Genomic DNA, 18,887 nt, shown 5'->3' on the forward strand with positions numbered 1-18,887 from the left:
GTAAGAGCTGTGGGAACAGAATGTGCTGGCACCGACTGTGCTGCAGATTGAGAAGGGGACTCACCCAGCCTGCGCGTCGGTGAAAGTGCTTCTCTCCGCGAGCACGTTTCCACTTCCTCCTGCTGCCACTTGGCCCACAGTCATGTGGGTCCTCCTCCCGCCTAACTCGGCCTCCCTCAGCGTGCGGGTGCTGTGGAAGGAGCTCTGATGCCAGGACGACCGCGCCGCCCGGCCCTGCGTGCCCGGCTGCACGGACGCCGGCCTGGCCTGCCCCGCGGCGGGCCCCGCAGTCACGTAGTTCTCCTTCTCCAGGAGGTTGCCCAGGCTGTGGCTGGTCCCAGGCCTGGGGTACGTGAGCACCACCGGGTGGACCTGGGCGCCGTCAAAGACGGCGTCATTCACAGACCGGTACTGGTAGCGCCTGTACGAGTCGTAGTGGCGCTGTCTGCCCACCGCCCCGGAGTGGCTGAAACCCACAATTTCTGAGCGGGCGTAGCGAGGTGGCGCGAGAAGTGTGGACCTCCTGCTCTCTTGCTGCCGCGAGGTGTGCCCGGCCTGGCTTCTCTGGCTGTACTGGTGCTCGCTGTGTGTGTACTGAGCCCGCTCAGGGCTGCTGTCCGGGGAAATCTCAAGTCTCCTCAGAGGCTGCCTCAAGAGCCTTTCTTCCACTGACTTCTGAGAGCTGTACTGCGAAGTTCCTCTCCCCCAGTGACCTTCATAAGTGGCAGCTGTACCTGTCTGCGCAAGAGAGAAATAAAGTTTAAATGAGGCATGAATCAGTTTTCATCTTTGCTGAAGATTAACTCTTCTAGGACTATTACACAAGGTGTTGGTTTCTCTGAATCACACGGAGAAGTCAGCTCCTTTCTGGGTAAAATCTGTCTTTAAATAAGACTTGGTTGTCTAGTTATTTGCACCAGGATTTAATAGTTTAAAGTTTCCAGTTTTCCATGGTGTCCACTTCTCATAATTCATTTAGGAAATGGTAATACTTGAGAACAGTAAACATTAAAAAATAACCTACAGAAGTTTAAAAATGTTTTCTTGGTAACCTGGTAACTAGGGTTATATTCTTTGGTATCCTACCTTTAGCATGTCATACGTTTTAGTAACAGGTGAACGGCCCCCAGCAAAATCATTTTCAACCAAGTGTAGATTGTAGACATACTCAGGAACACTGCTAGTTCGGTGAAGATTTCCTGTAATCAAGCATATATTAAAATAAGTGGGCCAATCAGTAAAGATTATATAACAATAATATATTTTAAATTTAAGTAGTTAAGGTCAGGACTTCCCTGGTGGTACAGTGGTTAAGAATTCACCTGCCAACGCAGGGGACACGGGTTCGAGCCCTGGTTCGGGAAGATCCCACATGTCACGGAGCAACTAAGCCTGTGTGCCACAACTACTGAGCCTGCGAGCCACAACTACTGAGCCCACGTGCCACAACTACTGAAGCCCTTGCTCCTAGAGCCCACGCTCTGCAACAAAAGAAGCCACTGCAATGAGAAGCCCACGCACCGCAATTAAGAGTAGACCCCACTTGCCGCAACTAGAGAAAGCCCATGCGCAGAAACAAAGACCCAACGCAGCCAAAAATAAATGAATAAATTTATTAAAAAAAATTAAGGTCAATGACAAGTACTAGATTTACATTAGTGTTTTTTAAGTGCTAGGTTATTAACAGGACCCTTGGATATGGCAAATGATTGCAGGTTATGACAACATTCTCCACAAGCTTTTCAAACTAAAAGTTGAATTAAAATTAAAAATATTTATTTAAAAAAATTTTTTTTGAGAAAAGGGAAGAAAGGAGAGAGGAGATTTTCACAAAAATCTAAAAATGTTAATTACAGTTAACAGTTCGGTAAGTCAGAGGAATACCCAAGGCAGAAACTCTGAAGCTTCCTGAGAGGATGTAGGTGAAGGCAATAAATATAATGGGTGGTGTGGTCAAAGAAAACATGGATCAGTTTGAAAAATGCCAAAGCGGGGCCTGAGGCATTTAGCAACATGAGAGTTAGGCAGGAGAGAGAATCAACTTGGACACCACAAACAAATTGCCGGCTAGTTCTTAGTTTGGGGTATAACAAGTCAGCCCTTTCCTGCAGACACTGCACAGGAGGCAGCCCTTCCTGCTCAGCTCTGTGGGGCCTGCAGGGACTCTCAACTGAGGCAAGTCTTAAAATGCTCCTCTTTGAGCTTAAAAAGCTCCCAGCTTTTTGTTTGTTCTTTTGCGATCTCCCACTGCCCTACAAAAAAAAAAAAGCCTAATCAAAATAATAAAAGATCTCTAAAACCTAGGTAATTTCTAGTTCCCTAACTTTAACCAAAATTACTCTGTCACGTAGCATTCTTTTAGAAATCAGAGGAAAAAATAAAATACTCAACTCTTGCAGGATTGAGAGACTTGTGAAAGATGTTGGGAATAAAACAACACAGGTAGACCCTTTCCAGTACAATTGGAACATAGCAACATACTTTTCCAATAAATTGTTATAGAGTCTAACTGACAATACTTTCACAAGTTATTTTGAGGTAGAGGCGGAATGAAGAGTGTTGTTGCCAGAGAGCTAAAAAGTATGAATCCATCTCAAATTATGTTTGTATATGTGTGTTACTTCCTGGAGCCAAATAATCTGGCTGGTAAACAAGTTTCAGGCCTCAAGGGCTCCTGGCGGAGGCAGGTGCAGGCTTGTAACTGTCACCCTAAAGACCAAGAGAGTTGAGTCAAGCCAGTCTTCTCCTGTTTCCAGGGGCCTGATTTCTTCTCAAGGGTTAGCAAAAGGTCAGGCAGCTCCTTAATTTTTAACTTCAATCACAGAGGATGCCTGGAACCTGGACATTGAATAAGGGAAAGGAATCTTCCGTCCGACCCCAGAGCAAAAGCTGTGAGAGGCTTAAGTAGTAGCTCTCAATGCCTGCCCTGAGGCTCCTGCTGAGGCTGCCCAGGCTGTCGGTAGTCCCCAACTCGGGCCCCACTGTTCCTTCTCTCACCCCCACCCCCACCCCAGGCTATCAGGGAGGCAGGGCTGCAAGGGTCCTGCTGGTGTGGGAAGGGAGGCTAAATGTTTAGTTTACATTCTTTAACTCACGTTGTTGCTGAGGCTGCTAAGGCATTTTAAAGCAACTCCTTACATTTCAATACTACTTTTCTTTAAGGAGCTCAAATTATTTTATTTTTCAATACTTTGTGATGCAGAGTTAGCTATTGGCATGTCCCTTAAAAAAGAAGGAAACAAATTACTTGCTTCAAATTGTGAAGAGATTTAATATCAGGTTTGAACTCTGGGCTCATCCTTTCCACTGATCTCTATTTGACTGCACTGTGGCTCTTCTGAAATTGCCATTTATCAAAACCCTGGAGAGATTATTATTATCAGAGTTTTTTTTTAATGAGAACCAAAAACAGTCATTCTCTTTCCTCTAGAACCTTTACCTGGGCAACTCCAAATACTCTGTAAAAGTTCTTTATTTGCTGACATAAATCCTTAAAAGGAAGCTTCTCCTTCAGTTTTCAGATGAAAGAATTGAGACCCATTTACTGGTTCCCAAAATAACTACAAGGTAGTTGGTAACAGGGAATAAAACCAGATTAGATCTTTAAACCACAGACACTCTTCCTGTTCAAGGAAAGTTGTGACTCCTGATAGTCAACCTGCAGGATGGCTCAATAGATGGTTTCTCTAGTTAAAACGCCAATCTTAAACGACAAATAACGCAGATTAATTTGCCTAGGCAGTCGTTGAGTTTGAGATCAGTATAGTGGATTAATGAATTAGCAGCTGTGTTCTAAGATTTTAAAGAAATTTTAAACTGGGTAGAATTAAAAAATAAATATTAATCAGAATGGAAACTAACCTCTTTAAGGCAAGTCATTATTTTCTGTTCAATTGGAGAATAAAACAAATAATAATATGACAGTTAAACATATAAAATAACTCAGCCATGCCCTTCTCCAAAAACAGAAATAAGAAAGCAACAAAAACATATTATACATACAGGCACATACTGCTTTAAATAAATCCAACATAAAAATCCATATTTTCTAACATGGAAAATTAGAGCATGACTATATTTCAAAGGGCTTGCTTACATCACAGAAGTATGTGGGTATCTTCCCTAAGCTGAAGAAATCTGTGGACTTGGTCTGGAGCCTCCAACTCTACTCCTTTCCGTGTGTCTGGACAAATCACCTAGATTTATTTCCCATAATTCCACCTACTAACAGAGTTGCTGAGAGAGAGGTTTACCTGAGAAAGCATACATTCAAATACTTTTAAAATTGTAAAGCAACATGCAAAAATGAGATACGGTTTTAAAAAAGAATTTGGGTCACAAAATCTGTTTTCCACACATTTTCATGAATTAATCTGTTGTAGAAAGAGGGATAAACTAGTTTGCATGCTTTAATTTACACAGTGTTGTATCTAAGAGTTTTGATTCGGGTACTGAATTTGGCTTTTTCTGGTTATTTTTGATTGACCCAGCCACTGAGGATGATCATTTTGTGGTTTTAACTGGTCATTCATTTCACTTACACGCTGTATAATGTGCTTTTGCTGTCTCCTAAAGAAGGCAATGATTTTTAGGGACTATTTCAAATTATTAATAATACTGACTCAGGCAACATTATCCACACCTTTTCTTCTAAGAACACTGTGGACATCTATGGAGCCCACTTTAAGGGAAATGCAGGACGCAGTTACAGAACTCCATCCTCCTCAAATAACAAGCAATTCAGGTCAAAGCAATTGTGGGGGCAGGGTGGAAGGGTGAGAACGAGGGGGGTTGGTTTCGATGGAAGGATTCCAAATTGCTCAGAAGACTGCAGAGGTGCAGACCTCACGGGAAATGTAATTTTCTCTCTTTCCAATTCTGAATGTTAATCTGAATGATGTGATCCCTAAGCAGCTGTTCGTGGGAAAATATCTTGATTTCTGGTCATCTATGCAACTGTTGTCCAAAATAATGAAATATTGTTAGGGTTAAAAATAGAAAATTAATTTCCATAATCAGTTCTTTGTAGCTTTTGTGACCAGCTTTATTACCCAATTGGTTAAATTTAATATAGTTATGAAATCAAATTGACAAGCCTCTATTGTGACTCCATTACCGGTATCTGGGCACGTTTAAAAATACAGCTTCCCTTATGGTAAGCAGATGATAGAGAGTTGCTAAACAAACAAACAAGACCTTTAAATAACCTGCTTATATTAGAGAGAAGAGAGTAGCATTCACATTCAGAGAAGCATCTTTTCTTTCAAGCATCTAGCACTCTCTGAGCATAGGTGAAAAACTGATTTGGTTCACACTGAGCTTTAAAAGGAGAATGTGTAGAGATGGAGGTATAAGAAATTCCCGTGAAAACAGGTATGCATAGAAATCAGTATGTGTTCACTACCAGTACTGATTTAAATGCTACAATTTATTGTGCTCACAATCACAAGCAGTTGCCTTCACTGTGTGGATTCACAATGGTCTTTTTGATGGAAAGAGATTAGATTCTGGAAGTCTGAAAGCTCTGAAAGCTATCACTTTCTGGTATTTGGTCTTTTCACAGCAACCTCTGGGTAGCAACAGCTCTCTTTCTCCATATACCTTAAAAAGATTTAACTACGTGACCTCTTGAAACTTATCAGAAGGAATTTGTATAGCAATTCATATTTAAATGGATCCTTAAAATAATTTACTAACAAAAGTAGGTACTTAAAAGAAAACACAAAATATGTAAGGACCCATCAAGAACCATACAACAGGACTCCTGAGCTGGTGAAGGATTTTCCTTTGCCTGTGTGGGCATATAACATAGAATTCATTTTCCTGGACTTAACATTAAAAAAAATATATTTCTTTTATCTTCTTCTGTTTTTACTTTCTAAGAAAAATGATCAGATATTCACACAAACCGCAATTCTACAACCTTGTGTGCAACTCAGGTAAGCACTTGCTCAGGCTGGAAGAGGAGCGGAATTTGTTGGCTTAAAAAACTATAGTGAAAAATTGTTTTAAAGCAGACCAAAGCCTAATAATGTTTTGCATTATTGAAAAATTAACAAAAAATGTGCAGTGCTGTAACTTACCAGTTAAGAAAGCTCACATAATCAACCATGAGGAACAACTCAGTGTACTGAGTGTACAGTTGGAAAGTACTGGCTATGAGTTCTTACAAAGTGGAATATGCCAGGAGTCAGTGTTGGTAGTACAGTGGTGAGCAGAGCTGGCTTCAAACAAAGTTGAATATGCCAGGGACAGACCAACAATCCTAGCAAAAGGTCCACACACTCCATGTGCCACTGTGTCACTAAGTCAATGGCTATCACCCACTAATAATATACTAACTAGCCACCAGAAGTCCTTATTTTTCAGGAGCCTCTTATGCAGTTTATGACATCAGTTTATGACATTTTGGGGGTAATCCTCAAATTACTGCTCTAGATAACCACAAAACACATATTTAAAAGGCCCTTAAAAAAAAAAAAAGGCCCTTTTATACTGCAGGTGTCTATATCATGTATTTTGTTTGAGTAGCCAGAATATGTGATCATAAAATTTGTGATTATAAACTGGTAACTTAGCACACTAGTAAAGCACTAAGTTGGTACACCCTGGAGGTTTCTAAATCTATATGAATTCCTATAATTTATCACCTTACTTTGACATTCTTGCCAATTCATTTTCTGAGATACCTCATAATGATCACTTGTAAAACTTTAGAACCACAATGACAAATAGCACATTATACTCACAGTGATGCAACTAATAGTCAAAAAAGATGAATTTAAAGAACGTTTTGCTTTAAAAACTTGCTATAGGTTTTTGTAATGACTCAAGACATGATATTTCCACTGCCCCTCACTTGACAGTACTAACCTCTTCTCTCCCAACTGATACATAACTGCTGTCCCTTCTTTAAATTCACCAAATCTGCCAAATGTATTTTCAGAAAACCCCTGCATTTTTTCATGTTTTTCCCCTACTGAAACATCTTGTGCGCATCACAGTGATCAAATCTTTAACTTGGATCAGGATGGATGAGGGACGGCTGCCTATACAGGGGCACAACTGAACTGAGTTTTGAGTGGCGTTTAAGAGTTAACCCAGCCAAAAGAAGGGAGAGGCGAGTGAGGGCAGTAGGGGGTAGGGATAGGAATCGAGCAAGATAAATCGCTGGTGTTTGGTTGGGTGTGGGAGTAGTGGTGATAGGACCCAGTTTGAGAAGATGCAGGCATGGAGAATTTGGAATGCCATGCTGAATAAGAATTTCACTCCTATAGAGAACAGCAAGAGACCGAAGTAATTTAAATCAGGAAATGATGTGCTGAGATTTTAGAAAGTTTACTACCTAGGTGAGGAATGAATTGGAGTGAGGCCAGATTTACCTTCTTGATATAAAGAATCACATATTTTACTACCATTTCTGGCACAGTCCTTCATCAGCACCTCACAAATTAATGGTTGATTAGTCAATATTTCCTTGTACATTAAAAATATCCTAGTTATACACATTCAGTTTGCACTTAATCCTTCAGGCCTACATCTATCCTGTGGATTACCACAGTGGAGCCAAAATGTGAAGATGATAGTTGCATGTATGCTTTTGTCTTGGAGTGGATGGAAGGTGCTCAAATATTTCCTACTGTTTCTCTGTCATTCTGGGAATATAGAGAGAAAAAAAATTTTCCCCCAAATGCAGGCAGACGCTAAGTGATTAGAAAAGATGACTATGTTCGTTGTGGCAAGGTTGATTCTACATCTGCATAATATATATTTACTGTCATTCTCTTATCTGTATGGCTTGTGTTTTATCTGCAATATTTTGGTAATCTATAAGTTCCTATGATCTGTCAAGAAAAGTTTCCATTTATTTTCCTCCTTCAAAGAAAAAGGTAATCAAGATACAATAATTCGGATGTGATCCTTCTCACCCGTATCCGGTGAACATATTAGTGAGATTTAAGATAAAGTGGGCATAATTTATTAAGCTTCTAATGAGCAGTATTTTCTTCTGGATATCAAGGAATTGCAGAACTTTGATTATGATGCTTTGGCCAATTGATATTGTTAAGCCTAAAGCTGATTACTCCAAGAAAACAAATATGTGAATTCTTTTAATGGTAATTGTGAGCTGTGTTTTCAAATGCTCAAGATTCTTTTTTCTAAATATGCCTTTTCATTTAAGTCTACATATTGATTGGGCTCCCCAGCTCATCTTTAAGCACTTAAGAATAGAGCAACTGTTTTTACGTCCTATATCCAATCACCATTAATGGCATAACACAAAATATACACAATAGATTTTTCAATCATTCTATTATAAGAAGACCTGAAATTCTGCTTATTGTTCTTATATTAATAAGTCAGGGGAGTGAGATGGCTCACTCTAGCACAAAGATTAAGTTTTCTACTAATTGTGTCTATTCCCACTTGCAACACTCCTTTTACTGTTTACTTCACTAGAAGGAGTATGGTATTTATATCTTCATACATTTGTGTGCTGGCACAAAATAGTTGGAGTCCAACATTTATCTCAGAATTGTATAACTTAAAATTCTTGAATGTCATCTGAGATAGTATCAAATGATCTTATTACAGACAATATTAATCAAGTCTGATATATAAATTCCAGAGGTTTTAGCAGCATATTTGTTATACATTATTATCATAGATAGGTTGTCAATAATATGCTTGCTCTCAGAAAAGAAAAAAATTAAGCTTTTAATAATTTCTATTGATCAGACCAGAAATTCAATGAGTGTAAAATTAATGTTGACTATTTGAAGATAAAATAAAGTAAATATGTATGACCTTATTTTAACACATAGGGGAAAAATTTAAAGCTGATATCCAAAACAATTAGGAGAATAAGCCAATGTGAACAACAAATACCTAGAATATCTAATTCAAGTAAGCTGTTCCCATGACTGGAACTTACTAACACAGGGCATAAATAACATTAATGCAGTCTTTTAAAAAGCCTAAGTGAACAGCTGTTTTCTCTTAAGGAAATTTCTTGCACCTTATCTGGGACACATAGAGCAATGTACTTTTATAATCAAACACTGTTAATACTTCCATTGATTCTGAAGCACCCCTACTCACGCCTTCACTCAAGACCTTATCCATAAAAGATGTGTTTTCACCATTTCTAGGGGAGGGGAGTTAATTTTTTTGTAATCACCATGTTGTTAACATTCTATTTCCTTTGACTTATTATAATCAGAAGAATTTCTAAAAAAAAAAAAAAAAGGCACTTTTTTTTTTTAAGTCATTGCAATTGATCTGCTAGACACTGGCAGACAAGGAAGTACATTAAATCATGTAGCACTACTGACATTTTACAATCACAGCAGCATGGCCATGTCCCTGCCACCCCACCATCTAACTTTTTTTCCTTCTCTCTTGATTTCTCCTGCTTTCTAAATGACCAGTCGCCTCGCTTCCAGAATTGCTTCATTCCTGGCATTCCTTTTTTTGGCAACAAATAATTCATACAGGATTTAAACAATGTCTAACTCCCCCCCACCCCACCCTGGGCCTCTGCCCCACAAATAATACCTATTAATTGCCTTTTTTGCTAACTTAGCCAATTTTCAGTCTTTTCTCCAAAATTCTTTCTGATTACAGATATTCAAAATATCTTGGCCAGGAAAACCATTTAAGTAAACAGCATGCCTTTGGCTGATTTCCAGAGAAGCTGCAAATTTTATTAGGATATTGTTCGTTGTGTTTTATACGTATCGTATACATACAATAATTTAAAGCATGACTTTCTTCCTTACCCAGGCACCCAAGGGGGAACTGTTGTAATAAGTAAAGTAGTAGTACTTTCAAAGTAAATGTAATAAATAGAATATGGACACTAAAAATTCTTCCCTTTGCTAATACTGTACTTGCAATTCTTAAATGTCTTCTATGTGACTTTTATAAAAGAATTTTTTAAATTTCCTACAATACAGACTCATCTCACAGTGCTGCTATACACCTCTGTTCCACACACCACCACCCCCCCGCCCCCCAATCCCCCATCCCCAAGAGTTACAGCCAATTTTAAAATGTTCAACACAATCTAAAATAACAACAGTTAGAGTAATTTACAATGAAAACCATTCACTTATATAAAGGCATTAGAGAGAAGTTGACAGCTTAAAGACCCTTGCAGGGTATTTATCAACAAATCAGTCACATTTATCTCATCCCTGTTTTCAGCATATTATCTGCTGCCTCAATCTTACAGGTATGTCAACAATTCAGAATTCTCCAGGTCCCTGGAGCTAACAGCAGTTAACACCAGGGTCATTTCTTCCCGGAATTTATGTTGATACAGGATTCTTTCCAGGCCAGCACTGTTTCAACAACTGCCTGTCTGTTTCAACTTTAGAGACAGGATAGTAATACGGAAATAATAAAAACAATACTCACAACCATTAGGAGCCCCCAAACCTTTTCAAAGAACTTTAATTAAACAACATACACAAATCACCCCTGGTAATTGTTCCATGGTGTGTTAACGCTAAATTCCTTTGAAGCTGATTTCCCCTTTGAGTCTCAGAAAGCTGAGGTTTAAAGTAAATAGGTGTTGTTTGTTGCCTTATCTCTCTGCCTGGCTTGCACTTCTGTGTAGGCTGAGTGTATTTCAGCTTGTTGGGAAGCTCCTGTTGCAATAAAAATATTTCAAACACTTTGTTTCTTAGTTGGACTCAAGCAGTTGCCCTAAGCATTGGAGCAGAAGCATCATGACAGTGCCCTTTGTTCTATCTACGATATCAATTCTGTGAACTGTGTAATATTCCTGCTGTTCCCTCCTAGAATGCTCTTCCTCCAAACCCTTCCCTCTGTCCAATCCTACTGAATTTTTGAGACCTAAAATCCCAATTCCTCCAAGAAGCTTTTCAAAATTCCCTTCAGCTAGTAGTCTAACTCATTCTTCTAAACTCTATAATTCGTTGGCTCTTCTTCCTTTGGGTAGCTTACCATTTTTTATTTGATAACGCATTTTTTTAGAGAGAGCATTTTCCTTCTACAGACTTTGAACTCCTTGCTTTAAAGCAAGGAGAGTGTATGTTTAATTCAGCACCTGCATAGTGCCCTGCGTGAAGAACAGACTCACCTGATAGTTCCTGAATTCACCAAACAACATGAATGTGCCATTGTCAAGAGAACAAATCATGTGTGGGTTTGGGACTAAGCGTCCAATAAATATTGAGAGACTGACACATTCTTCATATGTGAAATGGATCTGCATATCTATCTCATATAATTGTTTTAAGGATATAATAAAATGCAAACATATTCTTGAACAGGGTCAGGCACATAGCAGATGCTCGGCAATGCTCCCTTTCCTTCTGTTCATTCCCTGCATTTATTGAATAGTTGATGTCTGGTTGCTCTTCCTAGCCAGCCATTCTCAGAGGGTAAGAAAGGATATTTCAGGTGCATCCCTTGTGTTCCCCTATGCAGAAGCAGCTAATTTGGTTTCAGTTTGGCACTGGACCTGCACAGACTAAAGGGGTGCAATGACTCCACTGGTCAAAAATTGACCTCAGTTGTCCTAGGGTCTTTAGTCAGACTCCTAAATGTAAATATACGTTCTTTTTTCCATGTGCTGTGGCAGTTCTATGTCACTGAGACCTCCCTACTCTCTCAGAACTATCTCAGTTTTATTTAACGGAAAATGGGATGGGGGCTTAGAGAGGCTTATGGTTTAATTAAAATCCCACTTTCTATTAATTACCAAAAAGCTTAACAATATAGCTGATGAGTAGTTTAAAAATTCAGGCTTGGGAGTTTAAGTACTACCAGTTTTGCTACTTACTACCTGTGGGAAATTGAGTGTTACTTAACTGCTTCGTTTCCTCATCTGTAAAATGGGGATTAAAGCACCATACCTCACAAGTTTTTTTTTTTTTCTGGAAACATAAGTAACATAATGAATGCAAACCACAGAGTTCAATTCTTGGCACATAGTAGGTACACAATTACATCAACTGTAATTATTAAACATCTCTTTACCTTTCAAGTATGTAAATATTGATTGCCTGATCCTTTAAAATTCTTTTACATAAATGTAAAACAATACAGCTTCGCAGGGTCTGCTGTTTTAAATCTCTGATCTGATCTGCAAGCATTTTTCTTTTTCCTAATGGGTTCTACATTTGCCATTTCTCAAGTTAACTTCCTAGAGAAACAGTTCAACATTGCAGGAAACAACTGATAACCCAACTTAACTGTTTAATTTCTTTCCTCTCGTTTCCATAATAAGCCTAGAATACTTTTATAATGAAAAAATAAACAACTAGTAAAAGAATTACTGAGTGGCTCTGATCATCTGACTTTTAGCAGGAGAGAAATGATATTTCACGTTCTCTAATTTTCACAACTGGTTTGCCATCTTCTTCCCCTTCCACCTCCTTTGACTATCAGTTACTAATATAGTGTTCTTTGTGTGTGTGTGTGTGTGTGTGTGTGTTGTTTTAACTCTGTTCACCTCCAAGTTTAATTTTTCGTAGGTACCAGCGCTGTGCTCACGAGTGCGTTGGCGGGGCACAGCAAGGCCGGCGGGGCTGCTGCCGGCGGGGCCAAAGTCCCCTTCTTTCTCCTCCTCGTCACCCGTGGGGTGGGGTGATTGTTCCCCAGCCCAAACTCTCCTACCCAATCTTTTCACTTCCTAGATCAACCACTCGCTCAGTACACTGGGTGGAGTGCTCCGAAGTACCTGGGCGAAGCACCACAATCGCAATTTACAGGTTGTAGGAGCGCCAGTGTTTTCAGGTTTTCTTTTTAAAAATATTTATGGAGGTCATAGATCCTTTAAAAATTTTTAGTAAAACCTAGGGGCGCTTTCTCCCAGAAAAATGATCACACCAAATTTCTGCAGAGAATTTCAAAGTATTTACAGACTGCCGGAGCCTCCAGATGAAGTCCCCTGGGGTGGGGGTGGGGGCGGGGGGGCCTAGGGGAATAGGTTAAGAAAGGGAATCTTGGACTGAATTCTTTTCATATATATATATATATATATATAAACACTTAATATACGTAGATACATATACGACACATCTGAGTAAGAGTTTGTTTTTAAAAACAGTGCTTTCCCAAAGTAAGCTGGTCTGAGTCTGGAGGCGCGACAGATCGTACAAAGGGCCGGCGACCCACAGGTGGGCAGAACACCAGGTTCCGCACCCTCAGGAAGAAGCGAGTCGAAGCAACTGGGCGCTGAGGGTGAGGGAGGGGGAGGGAAGGGATAAGGAGCAGGGTGGGGGCGGTACAGGGCGCAGCGGGGCTCCACTCACCGTTGCCCACGAAACTGCGGCCCTTCCGGGCCAGGGTCTGCTGCACCTGCTCCTGGATCCTTAGGCTCTTGACCGCCTGGCCGCTGCTCCCCACCAGCTTCAGCTTGGCCTCGGAGGGCAAGGCCAGGCTGGAGCTGTCCAGCTGCCCCAGGATCTGCTGGCCCAGGACTGTACGGATGTAGCCGCACTCAGCCGAGGAGCCTAGAGCTGCCATGGGGCCGGAGCTGGCGGCCAAGCCACGCGCCTGCCGCGAGACCTGCGGGCGAAGCTGCGGCGGAGCCCGGGGCAGTGGTACGAGCCCCGCCCCGCCACGCCGGCCCCGCCTCCGGCCCCGCCTTCGCGCCGGTGAGAGGCCAGAGCTGCGGCGAGCGAGGCCTCGGGAATCCTGGCGCTGGGCCTTTGCCCGGGAGAGGGGGCGCGGCTCCAGCGCGGCAAGCGCAATCCGCCAGGGAGCTGGGCCGCGCGGGCCGCGCGCGCCGACACCTGACTAGTTGAACTCCTTGCAGGGAAACGGGAGAGGGGCGCGGTCCGCCCCAGGGCGTGCACACTCTCCGAGTCACGTCGGATCCTGTGGCCCGGGGCCGCGCACCGCTCTCTTTGCCTCGCCCGGCCTCGGCCCAGCCCTCGAAAAGGATGTGATTTCCGCTTGATTGCTCAAGGGCCGACCTCCAGGCACGTGCACCCTGGAGAGTCACTTCTGTTCTTGGGCTCGGGTTTGCCTCTGGGATCCGGGAGTGAGTAGTCTATCTGGTTAGTCAGGCTCTGTCAGACTGTTAGAAACATTTCGTGGACCTGGGGTGAGAAGGGGCTATTTGGTCAGGCGGAAAAGGAAGTAGGAGGGAAATGTGCCAAGAAGATGTCTTGTGTAAAATAAGACATTTTAAAATTGTTTGTTTTGTTTTTCCTTTAGTACAGTTTCAGGGACTGTGTCCTTTTTTTGCACAGATGCCGTCCCGTAAACCTATGTTTTTCCTCACTGAGAGTTTCTGTTTTCTCTTGCACATACTCAAATTGTACCCAGTACACTCTTGCTCACCCACTCCTCTCTTAGGAACACACCCACACAGAGAAACTCCAATAAGAGAGCACACTTGCAATAGGTGATACTTTCTAACAGCCCTGCTAACGTTGATGAAGTCCTCTTTATGATAGGCTCTTTGTAGGGGTCCCATGGAAGGAGCCTCTGACTTTCAGTCCTATCTTCCACAACTTATACTTACCCGGCTATTAGTTATGTTTCACACTTAGTTGACTTCTGAGAACTTGAGAGCTAAGCTCAACAGAAAGAGTCCTTGACCTTAAAGTTTACAACAAAGCCACTCCATTCGTCCTGCTTTCCCTCTTTAGACTTGAGAAGCAGAAAGAAAACACCTACCCCTGGTATTAAGATAATCTTCCCTTTGATTGCTTGGGATTGTATGTCCACTTTCCCTCAAATCACTCAGTTATTGCAGAACCCCACTTATTCAGTGGCTGGAGAACACAGCTTCCCCTGTCCTCATTTTCCTACAGCATACCCTTCTATCTTCACACACACACTTAATGCACAGGTATAAGGCCTTCCGGGGGTGAAGAGGAAATCAAGGGGCCCAAAGCCTGGACAGCTGGAGCGGTGATAGCTCTGCCACCCTTTGTCAGCTTAAGTGAAGCCATGTGGATGGTGGGTCTTGGATGCAATTCCTTCTATCCCTGCAGGACCAGTCTTGTGAAGAACTCAATTATATAGCCAGATGTAAACATCCAAACCTGGTGCTGAGATTCAACTGAAAAGAGAAGGGTGAACTGAAGGGGAAGTGATACAGAGACTTCCAACATCAAACTCCATTCCTGTTCCCTTCTTCTTCCTCTCCCCCCTCCCTACTCCCGGCCTCCTGTGGCAGCTCTGTGAATGCTGCTTTGAAAGACAATTTCAGTACCTGCCCCACAGGGTCAGCTGGGTCATTCTTTGTTTTTTGTGCCTGGAGAGCCATAACTTACAAGGTCAGCTCTGTTTCCATCTAGATCCTTCACCACGGGGGTGGAGAGGAATGTTTCTCATTTATTTATTTGATTGAGCCAAACTTCATTTACTTTTTTCCTCTCAAATTGATTTTTTTTCCAAGTGTGATGTTGTAACTGACTAGCCTAATAGCCTATTGAGCACGTAGACATCTTGGTATTGGGTAGTTGCATGATTTGACAGGATGGTTAAAAGCACAGCTTGTGAATGAGGCAGATCTGGGTTCAAATCTTAACTTGTCCTTTGTATACAGTGTGGCCTTAAGCAAGTTTCTTTACATTTTTAAGCCTCAATCCTTTTAACTGTAAAATGGGAATAATAAAAATACCTACCATGAAGTGCTGCTGTGAGGATTAAATAAGTGGTTCATAAGAAATACCCAATGAATAATTGCTCAGTACTCTTTAACAAACATCCTCCTGAGATCCAGTTTTGGATTTCCTCACCTCCTTCAGGTCTCTGTTCATATGTCAACTTATCATTTGGATGAGATGCTTTCTCTCTCTCTCTCTTTCTCACACACACACACACAGTCACTATTTGCCTTCTCTGCTTCATTTTTCTTCATAGACTTATTTTCATACACATGCTTTATGTTTAATTTATTTGTTGTTTCCCTACTGGACTGTAAACTCCATGTGAGCAGGGACTGTTTTGTCCACAGCTGTCTCTAGGACCTAGAATAGGGCACATAGTAGAAGATAGAGATATGTTGAATGAATGAATGAATGATGTATAAAAACACTTATATATTACATGAGTACTCAACAACTGTTAGTATTTAGGTATTCTACTAGTTAGCTATGTAATAGTCCCTGTAAATAAAAAACAAACTAAACTGAGGTAATTTTTGAATGCTTTCAGAATTCAATGATTTATTAGAATAATCCCTTTGAAAATAAAGTAAACATAGAAATTAATTAAAAGAATAACTTTGGAGGTGAGAATCCTATTGCAATAACAATGGTTATTTACAAGGTAAGAAATGCAGACTCTGGCATTGTGCCCCCAAACATAGTCTAGATGTACTTCTGTTCCAACAGAGTGCAGGCCCTGTCATTTCCTCTGCATTTACTGGGAAAGCTGCCTAGCCGATTTCCTAAACTGTGAGCAATACGTGTGAGATAACTGCTAATCGTAGTTTCTAGCCAACAAATTGAAGCGTGGAAATTAAACACTATGAATACTTTTGTGGTGTTTTGCTGTTCTACAATCTGCTACTTTTTAGTGTTTAGGTTCAGTTTTGAAAACTCTTCCATCTCTTTTTTTTTCATTTACCAACAGAATCTGATAAAAGGAAAAAAGAAAGTAAAATCACAGGAAGTTTGAAGTGGAGTGTAAATAACAGATAACAATTATGAGGCTACAGTTCCTTCTGCTGGAAACCTACAATAAGGATTCAAAAATTCTTGAGTTTTAAACTTGCATTTTTATCTGATTTACACACTATAGCCTTAAAACACTAATCTTTTATTGTTTTCAAATCTATAGTTAGGGCTTCCTCAGTATAATCTCTACTTTCTTTAACCATATATAAATTCCAATATGAAAAATCCAGGAAGTCACTAAAAGACTAAACATAGTATAAATTTTAGAGCAGAAATAATATTTTAGTAGAAAACATTAAAGAACATTAATGGCACCAAAACTCTTTGGTTCAGATTTAAAAAATAAACTCTAACATTTTCATGAGTATCTTCCCTTATGAAATATTTTCCTGTTACTATTTGTAGGCTACTAATATCTATTGCTTTTAAAACCTATTTCCCAGGAATTCCCTGGCAGTCCAGTAGTTAGGACTTGGTGATTTCATTGCAGAGGGCCCGGGGTTGATCCCTGCTTGGGGAACTAAGATCCCTGCAAGCCTCGCAGCCCGGGCAAATAAATAAATAAATAAATAAAACGTATTTCCTAAATTAGTGTAAGAAACCTGGCAGATAGAAAATTTAATATAAACCACGGGCTTTATTTCCTCTTTTAGCAAATGGATATGTCGCCAAGGCAATGGTAGCAGGTTTATCTTTAGCCACATATAATGAGGCTGGATCAGGAGTGGAAAAGGAAGCTCTGAACATGAAGATGCTGAACACCACTCTCTGATGGGGACTTTCAACAGCAGTGAGGGTTAAAGTGTTTATCTTTAATGCAGACGTTCATTTTATCTGCTATTTTGGATATATTGTGAGTGTGTAGGTTTGAAAATTATTCTTTTTAAAAGACCCCAAATATGATGTGGGAGATGGAAACCAGGTGGGCAACCATGAGGGCTAGCAATGAGCAATTTGTTCATACAGAGGCTTTCAAAAGTTCCTTTCATGACTCATGGGCCTGTATGCTTTCAGTACATCAGTTAAAACTAGTACCTTCTGGGTGGATGACTACAGCTGATACATTAATGGTTGTCAGATCTTCCATCTCATGGCCAAAGGGGCTGAAGGGAGGGAACAATTTGGTGGATTTCCACCATAAATTTTTGGCTTCCTATGAGACAATGTTTCTTACTTCTTTGTCTCTGCCACAGAACCTAGCAATGAGATTACTAGCAGGTGCTCAATAAATAGTTAATTGAATGTAACCTCTCACCTATGGGCATTTTGATTAATTAGCTTGCCTCAGAGGGGGCCCAGGTGCAGCTGGGGATCCTGAAGGCGGTGGCTTGGCCTGAAACAAAAATCTCAAAGTGACTTGAGTGCCCAAGGGAGCACAATGTTTAGTGTTTTTAAGCTTATGAAGCTATGAAGCTTAAGTTTATGAAGGTATCAGAGAAATTTGGTAGAATTGATTTTTTGTAACTTTGTAGAACAGCAGTCCCCAACTTTTTGGCATCAGGGACCAGTTTCATGGAAGACAATTTTTCCACGGTGTGGGGGGCATGGTTCAGGTGGCAATTCGAGGGATAGGGAGCGATGGGGAAGAGCAGACGAAGCTTTGCTTGCTTGCACACCGCTCACCTCCTGCTGTGCGACCCGGTTCCTAGCAGGTGGCAGACCGGTACCGTGGTTTGGGACCACTGTTGTAGAGGATCTAGCACCTCAGCATCATGCATTGTTTAAATTTTTAAAATTATTGCACTATACACTTTTTGAGTGCTTTGGAAATTATTTGAATACATGATACTGATTGATATACGTGTATGTATATTCAGTGACAAATAAATTATCTGTATTTTAGATTTGTCTCCTTTTTCGATACATACTATTATTTTTTTGCAATTCCAAAAACTGAAGCATTATATTCCATGTAGAAAAATAATACAGGCTTTGATTTTAAAGGCCTCATCACCCACCATTTTTCCTTCACAAATATTATCATAGAATGATATTGGGCAGGCCAAAAAGTACCTTCGTTTTTAAAGTAACAATAAAAGACACATTTATTATTTTCACCAAGAACTTTATTGAACAACGTATTCTCCCTTTTGTTCCCTACCTTTTGCCATTTTTCAAGCAAATTCATAATTCCATCTTCCCAAAGCTTTTTATTTTTTTCAGCAAAGAACTGTTCCAGGTGCCTTTTACAGTCTTTTACAGGGAATTGAAATTTCTTCCATTAAGAGAATTTTGTAAAGATTGAAATAAATGGAAATCCGAAGGTGCAAT

General features: G+C 40.6%; 1 protein-coding gene across 1 annotated transcript in view; it reads right to left on the reverse strand.

The window, feature by feature from the left end:
* The window catches only part of PKP2 (plakophilin 2), an 84,592-nt gene extending 71,024 nt beyond the window's left edge, over positions 1-13,568 (reverse strand). The window contains exons 1-3 of the mRNA XM_067696114.1: positions 13,290-13,568; positions 1,087-1,199; positions 65-738 (exon numbers count right to left, since the gene is read on the reverse strand). Coding sequence (XP_067552215.1) covers positions 65-738; positions 1,087-1,199; positions 13,290-13,503 — 1,001 coding nt within the window. The 5' untranslated portion in view covers positions 13,504-13,568. The remainder of the gene's footprint in view (positions 1-64; positions 739-1,086; positions 1,200-13,289) is intronic.
* Positions 13,569-18,887: the final 5,319 nt, after the last annotated feature.

The sequence above is a fragment of the Pseudorca crassidens genome, chromosome 11 (assembly GCF_039906515.1).
Source record: "Pseudorca crassidens isolate mPseCra1 chromosome 11, mPseCra1.hap1, whole genome shotgun sequence".
Lineage (NCBI taxonomy): Eukaryota > Metazoa > Chordata > Mammalia > Artiodactyla > Delphinidae > Pseudorca > Pseudorca crassidens.